This window comes from Anomaloglossus baeobatrachus, chromosome 1 (assembly GCF_048569485.1).
Source record: "Anomaloglossus baeobatrachus isolate aAnoBae1 chromosome 1, aAnoBae1.hap1, whole genome shotgun sequence".
NCBI lineage: Eukaryota > Metazoa > Chordata > Amphibia > Anura > Aromobatidae > Anomaloglossus > Anomaloglossus baeobatrachus.
The window spans coordinates 725,980,955-725,993,872 of NC_134353.1; the positions used below are offsets into that span (position 1 = coordinate 725,980,955).

At 51.8% G+C, this 12,918-nt stretch overlaps 1 protein-coding gene across 1 annotated transcript in view; it reads right to left on the reverse strand.

Moving 5' to 3' along the window:
• PIWIL1 (piwi like RNA-mediated gene silencing 1) overlaps window positions 1-12,918 on the reverse strand; it is a 231,895-nt gene that overhangs the window by 114,717 nt on the left and 104,260 nt on the right. Inside the window, exon 7 of the mRNA XM_075323064.1 lies at window positions 7,000-7,072. Coding sequence (XP_075179179.1) covers window positions 7,000-7,072 — 73 coding nt within the window. The remainder of the gene's footprint in view (window positions 1-6,999; window positions 7,073-12,918) is intronic.

Consider the following 12,918-nt stretch of genomic DNA (forward strand, 5'->3'; position numbering starts at 1 on the left):
GACTTGGGAGCTTGCGACCCTTTACGCTGGTCAGTGACAAGGACAAGAGCGCATCCGAGCGGCGCCGGGGCGCCGTACAAGAAATGTAGAGTCTGAGTGCTCTCACCAGACCTAACAAGTGCAAATCCTTTTCACGTTGGTGAACCGGATGAGACAAAAAGGAGGTAAGAAGATATCCTGATTGAGATGAACAGAGGATACCACCTTCGGGAGAAATTCCAGAACCGAATGCAGAACCAGCTTGTCCTGGTGAAACACCAGGAAGGGGGACTTTACATGACAGCGCTGCTATGTCAGACACTCTGCGGAGTGACGTGACTGCCACTAGGAAGACCACCCTCTGCGAAAGGCGTGAAAGAGAATATCCCTCATTGGCTCGAAGGGTGGATTCTGAAGAGCCGGTATCACCCTGTTCCGATCCCAGGGTTCTAGCCGACGCTTGTAAGGCGGGACTATGTGGCAAACCCCCTGCAGGAACGTGCGTACCTGAGGGAGTTTGGCTAGACGCTTTTGAAACACAAACACAGAAAGCGCCGAAACTTGTCCCTTAAGGGAACCGAGAGACAACCCCTTTTCCATTCCGGATTGAAGGAAGGACAGAAAGTGGGCAAGGCGAATGGCCAGAGAGTAAAACTCTGATCAGAGCACCAGGATAAGAAGATCTTCCACGTTCTGTGGTAGATCTTGGCGGACGTTGGTTTCTTGGCCTGTCTCATAGTGGCAATGACCTCTTGAGATAACCCTGAAGACACTAGGATCCAGTACTCAATGGCTACGCAGTCAGGTTGAGGGCCGCAGAATTCAGAATGCGTCTGCCGCCAGAGCTCTGTGATCTTGAGTACGTGCCCTGCATGCCGGGACCTTGTTGTTGTGCCGGGACGCCAATAGGTCGACGTCCGGCTTCCCCCAGCGGCAACAATCTCTTGAAACACGTCCGGTCGAAGAGCCCATTCCCCTGCGTCTATGCCCTGGCGACTGAGAAAGTCTGCTTCCCAGTTTTCTACGCCCGGGATGTGAACTGTGGAGATGGTGGAGGCTGTGGTTTCAACCACAGCAGAATCCGCCGGACTTGCTGGAAGGCTTGCCGACTGCTTGTGCCGCCTTGGTGGTTGATGTATGCCACCGCCGTGGCGTTGTCCGACTGAATTCGGATCTGCCTGCCTTCCAGCCATGGCTGGAACGCTATTAGGGCTAGAACACTGCCCTTATCTCCAGAACATTGATCTGGAGGGAGGACTCTGCTGAGTCCATGTACCCTGAGCCCTGTGGTGGAGGAAGACTCCCTGACAGACTCGCGTCCGCCGTGACCACAGCCCAGGATGTGGGCAGGAAGGATTTTTTCTTCGACAAGAGTGGGAAGAAGCCACCACTGAAGGGAGGCCATGGCTGCCCGAGAAGGAGCAACGTTCTTGTCGAGGGACGTCGATTTGCTGTCCCATTTGCGGAGAAAGTCCCATTAAAGTGGGCGCAGATGAATCTGCGCAAACGGAGCTGCCTCTATTGCTGCCACCAACTTTTCTAGGAAGTGCATGAGGCGCCTCAAGGGTGTGACTGGGCTCGAAGGAACGATTGCACCCCTGTCTGTAGTGAACGCTGTTTGTCCAGCGGAAGCTTCACTATCGCTGAGAGAGTATGAAAACTCCATGCCGAGATATGGCAGTGATTGGGACGGTGTCAATTTTGACTTTAGGAAAAATTGATGAACCACCCGAATCTCTGGAGAGTCTCTAGAGCAATGTTCAGTCTGTGTTGGCATGCCATCCGAGAGGGGGCCTTGACCAGCAGATTGCCTGAGAGAGTAGGACCGCTACCACCGTTGTCATGACCTTGGTGAAGGCCCGTAGGGCTGTCACCAGGCCGAAAGTTAGTGCCACGAACTGAAGGTGTTCGTTCCCTATGGCGAAGCGCAGGAAGCGCTGATATTCTGGTACAATCAGCACGTGGAAATAAGCATCCCTGATGTCGATTGATGTTAGGAAACCTCCTTGGGCCATCAAAGGTGATGGCAAGCGGAGAGATTCCATCCGGAACCGTCAGGTTCTCAGTCCGTTGAGCCGTGTGAAGTCCAGAACGGGGCGGAGTGATCCATCCTATCTGGTACCACGAACAAGCTGGAGTAAAAAGCCGCGACTACGTTCTTGAAGGGGAACGAGGATCGCAACTCCTCCTGCCTTCGGAGTGTTCCCCAACTGGAAACGTGCATCGGCTCGCTCGGGGGACGGAGATGCTGTGAAGCAACGAGTCGGAGGACGAGAACTGAGCTCTATCCTGTGACCGTAAGACAGAATGTCTCCTACATCGGTCTTGGACATGTGGGGACCACGCCCCTGACCTGGACCGCCATGCAGAAAAGGTTCTCTGTGCACGGTGGAGGATGAAAATACCACCGCCTGAGACGTCAAAGACGCTAATTGCGGAGCACAGGATGACCGCATTGATCTGAGACAGAGCAGCTGAGATAGCCTGGAGTGCCCACCCCTGCAAAGGCTGGGGTAACGGACGCACCTATGGCTTCATAGATGGATCCCATTAGGAGTTCTATCTGTCTGTCCGTGGCATTCTTGAGCGTGGACCCGCCAGCCACTGCTACTACTGATCTAGCCGCCAGTCCGAGACTGGCGGGCACCTTATGACACTGAGCCGAAACCTTAACAACGTCAGAGGGGAAGGGACAACGTGTGTTATAAGGCGTTCAGTAAAACGCTTGTCCGGGAAGGTGTGCTTCTGGACAGAATCTGTGAGCCTTGAGAGCCACGTCCGGACAGAGTCCTGGGTTGCGACCTCCGCCCCATCCTCTAGAGGGTCCTCAAGCTGAGACCCTAGAAGTCGGGGAAGATTCCAAGCAAGGCTGCTTAGCCGGACTGGGACTGCGGTTCGTGCTGGAGTTTATCACGTAATAACTAGAGGCCACCCCAGGAACACGCTTCGTCGCCGACCGAGGGAGGCCTGGGGCGATCCCGCAGTGCCCGGGGCCTGTGTAAGGGGCCGGTCTGGACTGCAAACTCCTAGTCTCTTAGCCGACCATTTGTCCATAGTCTGAGACATGGATAGTGAAAATGACCCAGAGAGTTTCTCAGCAAAGCTGTAAATCTGTCCCTGCCGCCTGGACTGGGAACGCCGGCGAAGCTCAACCAGTGAAACTGCATTCAAACATTATATAGCCATATATACAGTGTATCACATATACAGTTCATCACTCTAGGGGGCCCAGCATCGAGAAGAAGCCCCCTGGTGTACCGACCCTGAAGCAGTATGTGCTGCTGAAAACATGGCTGTCGGCGTGTACAGTGGAGGGGGGAGCCGTTGGCGTAACCCCAAAAGTGCGGGAATCTGGTGCCCTGAGCGAAACGTGAGGGAGGCGGAGGACAGCCAAGTGTGCTCCAGCCGTCTCTGCTAGCCTCCGACTGACCGTCCCGCCCTTCCCCCTGACTGGCAGGGCCAGGGACGGGAGTTTAAGGCGCTAGGCCGCAAAAGCCGGGAACTAAAGTTACAGACCGCGGCCGGCAAGCAGGCGCGGTCGGCGCGGTAGTCGCCAGGTCTGAGGTGAAGTTGCTCTCTGCACCGTCCCCTAGGGGACACTGAGTCCTTGAGGGGATCAGTTCCGTAGCGTGATTAGTGAGGGGGCGGAGGACAGCGAAGTGTGCTCCGGCCCTCACTGTCGGCGTCAGCCCGACTGTCCCGCCCTTCCTCCTGACTGGCAGGTCCGGGGGTGGTATAATGATTGAACAGTGCCCGGGGCTGGACTGTAATGCTTCTCTAGGAGTAGCCAAAAATCAACAGTGCGACCATACAACAAGCATATATATATACATATATGTACACTTCGGCACTCAGTGGGGCCAGCACCACAGGTGCTGCTTACCGACCGCTCACAGCGGTTGTGTGATCACCAGAATCCGTGCCCGGGCCCCCCTGATGTTGTCTCTCCTCTCCAGCGTCAGAAGTGCTGACAGTAATGGCTGCCGGCGTTCTGTGGGGAGGAGGGGGCCGTGGGCGTGCCCTAGAAAGTGCGGGAATCTAGTGCCCCACTGTGCTGAGTGAGGGGGGAGGAGGATACAGAGTATGCTCCAGCCCTCAGTGCTGCCGTCCTGTGCAGCGTCCCGCCCTTCCCCTGACTGGCAGGCCTGTGGCCGGGAATAAGCGAAACTAGGCCGCAAAAGCCGGGGACTAAAGTTATAAGCGCGGCCGGCAAATAAGCACGGCCGGCGCGGTAGTCCCCGGCGCACTAACACACCCAGCAGTGCTGCAGTGTGTATGGCACAAGCGCTCCATGCGCGGTCCCCACGGGGACACAGAGTACCTCACAGTAGCAGGGCCATGTCCCTGATAATACCCGGCTCCTGTCCAGCAAATTCCCCAGGGGCTGCGGAGGGAGCACGGTCCCAGTGCCTGGAGACCGATTAGGATCCCACTTCACCCAGAGCCCATCAAGGGATGGGGAAGGAAAACAGCATGTGGCTCCTGCCTATGTACCCGCAATGGGTACCTCAACCTTAACAACACCGCCGACAAGAGTGGGGTGAGAAGGGAGCATGCTGGGGGCCCTGATATGGGCCCTCTTTTCTTCCATCCGACCTAGTCAGCAGCTGCTGCTGACTAAGATGTGGAGCTATGCGTGGATGTCAGCCTCCTTCGCACAAAGCATAAAAATTGAGGAGCCCGTGATGCACGGGAGGGTGTATAGCAGAGGGGAGGGGTTTACACTTTTGAGTGTAATACTTTGTGTGGCCTCCGGAGGCAGTAGCTATACACCCAATTGTCTGGGTCTCCCAATGGAGCGACAAAGAAATGGGTGTGGTTACAGAATGGGTGTGGTTTTCAGCTGAGCGGGGTTTACAGAGAACCTGTTAAAAATGTGAATCCCACCCCTGGTCGGAAGTGTTCAACAGCTCATATTGGGGCCAACATATCTCCCCCTTAAGAATAGAGGAGCCTGGACAGGCAGCATGCCAACAACTGAAAGATGAGGGTAAGGCTACTTTCACACATCCGGTTTGAGCCGTGCGGCTCAATCCGGCTGTGAAACCTATGCAACGGATGCGGTGAAAACACCGCATCCTTTGCATAAGTTTTTACATGCGGCCGGTCCGGTTTTTTCCGGTTGCGGCAGGCTACTGAGCATGCGCAGTGGAAAAAAACCGCATGCGGCGGCCGGATGCGTTTTTTCTGCATCGCGCCGCATCCGGCATCCATTGAAAATGCGCCGCAGCGGCCGGATGCGGCGCGATGCGTTTTTTTTTTTTTTGCCGGAGCAAAAAACGTTGCAGGGAACGTTCTATCCGGCCGCCGCATTTATTAATTTTGCCGCATCCGGAAAAAAACGGATGCACCGCAAAGCCATCAGGTACAATCCGGTTACAATGCAAGTCTATGGGGATAAACCGGATGCGATACCGGATCCGGTTTACCCGTTTTTTTCCGGATTGTACCTGATGGGAAAAAACTGATGTGTGAAAGTAGCCTAAGTCAGAAAAACATGTGGAAGCCATCAATGGTGCTGCTTTTAGAGTGGAGTGGTTAGAAAGGAACAGCTTAGGGATGCTTAGGTACATATAAGATAATAAAAGGACTTGCTGGTAACTTTATCCTTATTTCCAAATAACTGAAGTATCTGCCTTCGACTAAACTAAAAAAACTGATCATAAAAGAAGCAACAAAAAATTCTCTATTTTCCATATTAGGCTATGTGCACACTGAGTTTTTTGATGCGTTAGTTCTGTTTTGTCACAAAACTGCATGCAACTCCTTATGCCAGCAAAGTCAATGAGATTCTTGAAGTTTTTAGTACACGTTGCTTTTTTCCCTTACAAATTTGGTGCAGAAATAAATCTGCAGCAAGTCCATTCTTTCAGCATTTTTCCACCCCAGAATGGATAGAAAATGCATGGAAATGCAGATTTGGTGCAGAAATTTCTGTAACCAAATACTCGGCGTGTGTACATAGCCTAAATAGTTTTGGTGTAATCAGTATTCAATTGCTCATACCCAAGTGTAAACATGTAAACAAAAGGTACTTTCACAATATTCCCCCACGACACTGCAGTGCCTCACGGTTTCAAAACTGATCAGCCATAGTAAAGCATAATGCCTCTGATCGCTTTTTGATCAGCTAATCAGATGAGATGGAAGCAATCTAACTAGCTAAACACGTTCGTTTCCAAGATGTATGTTGCTAAATGATCGGAGGGCAACTTTTACGATCAATGATTGATGACCAATGCCTTTAGCAACAACTTGACTGTCAGGGTTGTATACTGTAATCTTTTTCTGAAGCACCACTGTTATGGGAGGTTCACACGACCATATTTTAATTCCGAGTGATGTTCATGAAATAAACTGACGGGGCACAGACCAATGGTATTCAATGAGACAATGGAGATGAGTTGTTTTTTTTTCTTCACAGGCTAAATTTGCGTGTGAAAGAAAATTGCAGCATGTTTTTTCTGTGTCAGATGAAACTTCCCCATTCAAGTGTATGGGTGTCCCAAAAAATTGGATATCCTAGTACAGCATTCATCTTTTTAAGCATTCATTGCAATTCTGTAACATAGAAAACTTTAAATGGACTGATATTAGTAGATTCAGGTGTATAAAAACGGATGTTATTTGGATGACAAGTGAGAAAAAATATTGTTCTTGTTTTCTGGATGAAGCTGACTATTTCTAATAAGATCCTGCGAACTTGGCCTTAAAAGGTGGCACATCGGAAAACATCCACTGAACAGGTGCTGTAAGAACGCTATAAGTTGTGTGTATCATAACAAGATTGAAAAAAAAAAAATACGTAATGCTGATCATGAAACAGTTAATGGGAGAAAAGTCCGTAACGGCTTGAAAAAAATAATCCCATCTACTGGTTGCTATAGAAAAGATGGACAGTTTTTTTTATCAGATAATAAACTGCATGTTTACATTATGAGACGTTCAATTATCTGAAAGATGCTGCAATTTTTAATATCATTTGCTTGTTATATTGTGACACCCACATTATAAACTTACCATCTGCGTGTCAGGTCGAACCTTCTGATGCAAAACTTTTACATACGCATCGGTGTTGTCATCAACTTCAATCCTATTAAAATATAAAGTAATTTACAACAATTCATTACAAAGAACAACAAAATTGAATAGCAGAAGTTCTCTAGTGTCACCACTGGCTTCGTTGGAAATTTCTAACATAAACTTAACTTCTTTTCATCATTCTTTTCCTAATCTTGCTCAGCTAGCAATGCACACAATATATGTTTTTAGGCTATGTTCACAAATTGCATTTTTGCATCTTTTTTTTTCCTACAGAAAAAAAGCGGAGTTTAAAAATACCCATAAAAGCAATGAGATTTCAAACATCTCATGCACACAGCTTTCTTTTAGCTGAATTTGAGGATTGCAGTGTTGTTGAAATTCTGCAGCATGTCAATTCTTTCAGCATTTTTTTCTGACTTAGAAAACAATGAGAAACTGCAAACTTGCAGCATATTAACTATGCTAAGTTTTTGGTGAAATAAAACTATGAACAAGTATTGTACACAGATCAGACATGTAATACGCCTGAAAAGTGAACCCAAAAATGGCGCTAAATCCCAGCTTTTGCCCGAATTTTTGCTGCAGTGCTTTTAGCACCAATAGTGAAGGTTTTGGCTATAGAAAAAAAAAATACTGCAAAAATTACTTGATTGAACACAGCCTGAATCTAGGTTTCTGTGGCTATATTCTATAATTATTTCAATTGTGACTGGAATTCTTTAACTTGCTTCTGCTATAACATATTAATATCTAACATCTATACAGTATATTAACTAACACATACAGTGGGAAAAATAAGTATTTGATACACTGCCAACTTTGAAAGTTCTCCTACCTATAAAGAATTGAGAGATCTGTAATTTGTATCAGGGAGGGTGCTGGGTCTCCCATGTCGGAACTAGAAGAAAAAGAATTTACGGTAAGTAAGCAAAATTCTCTTTTTCTTCATCGTTCCTTATGGGAGACCCAGACCATGGGACGTTCCAAAGCAGTCCATGGGTCGGAATAAACAGAAAACTGAGAAGTAGGCGAAACCTAACTTCACAAATGGGCGACAGCCGCCTGAAGGATGCGCCTGCCCAAGCTCGCATCTGCCGAAGCATGAGCATGCACTTGGTAGTGCTTCGAAAAGCTATGCAGATTGGACCAAGTGGCAGCCTGACAGACCTGCTGAGCCGTAGCCTGGTGCCTGAAATCCCAAGAGGCACCGACAGCTCTGGTCGAGTGTGCCTTGATCCCCGGCGGGGAAGGCACTTGAGAACACTGGTAGGCATCGGAAATGGCCGACCTAATCAAGCGAGCTAGGGTCGGCTTAGAAGCCGAGAGGCCCTTACGCCGACCAGTGGTCAGCACAAAAAGAGAGGTGCACCGCCTAAGAGCAGCGGTGCCAGACACATAGATCCGGAGCGCCCGCACCAGATCCAGAGTATGCAACGCTTTTTCAAAGCGATGAACAGGAGCCGGACAAAAGGAAGGCAGGGAAATATCCTGGTTAAGGTGGAACCACCTTAGGAAGAAAGTCCGGAGACGGACGAAGAACCACCTTGTCTTGGTGAAAAACCAAAAAAGGTGACTCCGAGGAGAGCGCAGCCAAATCAGAGACTCTCCTGAGGGAAGTTATGGCCACTAGAAAGACCACTTTCTGTGAAAGAAGAGACAAAGAAACCTCCCTAAGTGGCTCAAAAGGGGGTTTCTGCAAGGCCGTGAGGACCAGATTAAGGTCCCAGGGATCCAGAGGTCGCCGGTAAGGCGGAATGATGTGAGATGCGCCCTGAATGAAGGTGCGCACCTGAGGCAGCCGGGCGATACGCCGCTGGAACAACACTGACAGAGCCGAGACCTGTCCCTTGAGGGAATTGAGGGATAGTCCTAGCTGCAGACCAGACTGCAGGAAGGACAGAAGGGTCGGCAGGGCAAAAGGCCAAGGGGCATGGCCGGAAGAACGACACCAGGACAGGAAAATTCTCCAAGTCCTGTGGTAAATTTTTGCCGAGGAAGACTTCCGAGCCTGAGTCATAGTGGAGATGACTTCGGGAGGAATGCCGGAAGCCGTCAGGATCCAGGACTCAAGAGCCACGCCGTCAATCTGAGAGCTGCAGAATTCTGGCGGAAAAACAGACCTTGTGAGAGAAGGTCTGGACGGTCCGGGATATGCCACGGCACCTCTACGGACAGACGGAGCAGGTCTGGGTACCAAGCTCGCCTGGGCCAGTCTGGAGCAATGAGTATGACCCGACGGCCCTCCATTCTGATCTTGCGCAGGACTCTGGGCAAGAGAGCTAGAGGGGGAAACACGTAAGACAGACGGAACTGGGACCAATCCTGAACCAGCGCGTCCGCTGCAAAGGCCTGAGGATCGTGGGAGCGAGCCACGTAAACCGGGACCTTGTTGTTGTGCCGGGATGCCATTAGATCCACTTCCGGAGTTCCCCACTTGCGGCAGATCGACCGGAACACTGCCGGATGCAGAGCCCACTCGCCGTTGTCCACGGTTTGACGGCTGAGATAATCTGCCTCCCAGTTTTCTACGCCTGGGATGTGGACTGTGGATATGGTGGACTTGGAGTCCTCTGTCCACTGAAGGATGCGTTGAACCTCCAACATTGCCAGGCGGCTGCGAGTCCCGCCCTGGTGATTGATGTAGGCAACTGCTGTCGCGTTGTCTGACTGGACTCGAATGTGCTTGCCCGCCAACAGGTGGTGAAAGGCTACGAGAGCTAAGAGCACAGCTCTGATTTCCAGCACATTGATCGAGAGGGCTGATTCGGACGGAGTCCAAGTGCCCTGTGCTCGGTGGTGGAGAAATACTGCTCCCCAGCCGGATAGACTGGCATCCGTGGTGAGGATCACCCAGGACGGGGCCAGGAAGGAGCGTCCCTGAGACGGAGAGAGGGGCCGAAGCCACCACTGAAGAGAGCTCCTGGTCTGTGGCGACAGAGCCACCAACCTGTGCAAGGAAGAAGTCCGCTTGTCCCAACAGCGGAGAATGTCCAGCTGCAGAGGACGCAGATGGAACTGGGCAAAGGGAACCGCTTCCATTGACGCCACCATCTGACCCAGCACCTGCATGAGGTGCCTGATGGAATGACGGCGGGGCCTCAACAGAGAGCGCACCGCCAGATGGAGGGACTGCTGTTTGACTAAGGGCAGCTTGACAAGTGCTGGAAGAGTCTCGAATTGCATCCCTAGGTACGTGAGTTCTTGGGTCGGGGTCAAAGTGGACTTGGGCAGATTGACAAGCCACCCAAATTGAACAAGAGTGGCGAGAGTGAGCGAGACACTCCGCTGACAGTCTGCGCTGGATGAAGTCTTGACAAGAAGGTCGTCCAGGTAAGGAGTCACTGCCAACCCCTGGAGGTGCAGAACCGCAACCACTGCTGCCATGACCTTGGTAAATACTCGAGGGGCCGTGGCTAACCCGAAGGGGAGAGCCACGAATTGGAAATGTTCCTCTCCGATTGCAAAATGTAGCCAACACTGGTGTGAAACTGCAATTGGCACATGCAGATAGGCATCTCTGATGTCGATGGATGCCAGGAAATCTCCTTGGGTCATTGAGGCAATGACTGATCACAGAGACTCCATGCGAAAATGCCGCACCTGAACATGCTTGTTGAGAAGCTTGAGATCCAGGATGGGCCAGAAGGAACCGTCCTTTTTGGGGACTAGGAAGAGATGAGTAAAAACCTCTGAACCGTTCCCTGGCGGGAACCGGAACAATCACTCCGCTGGCCTGCAAGGATGCCACGGCCTGAGAGAAGGCGGCGGCCTTGGAGCAGGGGGGAGTTGACAGAAAAAATCTGTTTGGCGGGCTGGAAGAGAACTCTATCCTGTAGCCATGGGAGATGATATCCCGCACCCACTGATCGGAGACGTGTTGAAACCACACGTCGCCAAAGTGGGAGAGCCTGCCACCGACCAAGGACGTTGCTGGCTCGGCCAGATAGTCAAGAGGAGGCTGCCTTGGTGGCAGCAGCTCCTGCGGACTTTTGTGGACGCGGCTTCTTGCGCCAGGTGGGCTTCTGGTCCTTGGCTGAGTTAGTGGACGAGGCCGAGGGCTTAGAGGACGACCAGTTAGAGGAACAAAAGGAACGAAACCTCGACTGGTTCCTGCCCTGGACAGGTTTCCTGGTTTTAGTCTGTGGCAAGGAAGTACTCTTCCCGCCAGTAGCCTCCTTAATTATTTCATCCAGTTGTTCACCGAACAGCCTGGACCCAGCAAATGGGAGCCCAGCAAGGTACTTCTTTGAGGAAGCATCTGCCCTCCACTGTCGAAGCCACAAGATCCTGCGGATAGCGAGGGAATTAGCGGAGGCCACCGCAGTGCGGTGAGAGGCCTCCAGCATGGCAGACATGGCGTAGGCTGAAAAGGCTGAAGCCTGGCCCCTGCCGCCTCATAGACAGACTTGGCCAGGAGGTCAACCTGGCGGTAAGTGGGATCCTTAAGTGAGGTGCCATCAGCCACAGATACAACTGTCCGGGCTGAGAGTCTAGACACCAGAGGGTCTACCTTTGGTGAGTGAGCCCACTCCTTGACCACCTCTGGTGGAAAAGGATAACGGTCGTCAGAACCACGCTTTGGAAAGGGTTTGTCAGGACAGGCTCTGGGCTTGGACACAGTGGCTTGAAAACTGGAGTGGTTAAAGAAAACACTCCTTGTTCTCTTAGGCAAGGTAAACTGGTGCTTTTCTGCCAGAGAGGGTTGCTCCTCTGATGCTGGCGGATTGAGGTCCAGTACAGAATTAATGGACGCAATCAAGTCACTCACATCTGCGTCACCCTCGGTCAGATCAATGGGGCACATGGAGGTAGCGTCCGAGCCCCCAGTAAAGATATCCTCCTCGTTCTGCGGGTCGGCTCGTGAATCGGAGTCGCGGGACGAGGAAGGAGAGGGGTCCCTGCATCTCCTCTTAGGAGGACGGGGTCTGGGAGCAGATGAAGAATCCTCTGTGAGCTCTGCAGAGCGAGCCGAAGCAGCAGAGGCACCCTGAGAAGGGGGCTGATGCATGCTCAGCAGAGTCCGGGACAGCTGTCCCATGGAGTCGGCGAAGGACTGGGAGATAGATTTAGAAAACACTTCTACCCAAGCCGGGGGTTCAGCCACCGGGGCCGGAGCAGCCGGAGGGACCACTGGGGAGACTCCAGGCTGAGGCACCACCATGTTAGAGCAGGCATCACAATGAGGATATGTGCTCGGTTCAGGCAGTACGAGCTTACATGCAGTGCATATTGAGTACAGCCTTGCAGCCTTGCTCCTAGTGTGAGACATGCTGCTGAGGTGGAGGCTCTGCAGTAAAGAATACACTCCTTCAGAATGACCCCCAGAGAGTGTATAAGAAAGTCCACAACCAGAGGTTGTGGCTTACCAGACCGTTTTGTGTGCCCTCCGGATTCCACAGCTCGGACCCCCAGACAGATTGCAGAGATGCAGCAGCCAGCGCCGATCAGTGTGAGAACGCTGATAAAATGGCGCCGGAGTGAGGAGGGGGGGCGGGACCTAGCCCAAGAGCGGGAACCGGAGGGCCAAGGGGATATACAGGGGAGGGAAATATCTCCTCAGAGAGGAGTGTCCTCCCCTGAGCTGAACGGCCGGTGGGCGGCACCGCACTGTCCCTCTGCATGACTGACATGCAGGGGCAGTGAAAACGAAACTAGGCCGCAGCTGAAGCCGGGGCCTAAATTTTACAATGCGGCCGGCGCTCAGGCACCCTCGGCGAGGTTCTCTGGTGAAAACCGGAGAACCGGCCGGAAATGTCACAAATAGTACAAAACACACTCTCCCCAACATTAAAGTACAAGGGACCCCCCTGACAATAACGTCTCAATACTTAGCTTGTGAGACGCAGGGCCAGTTCCCTGAGGGATGAGTGCTCCGTCCGGCAGGGTCCTGAAAAG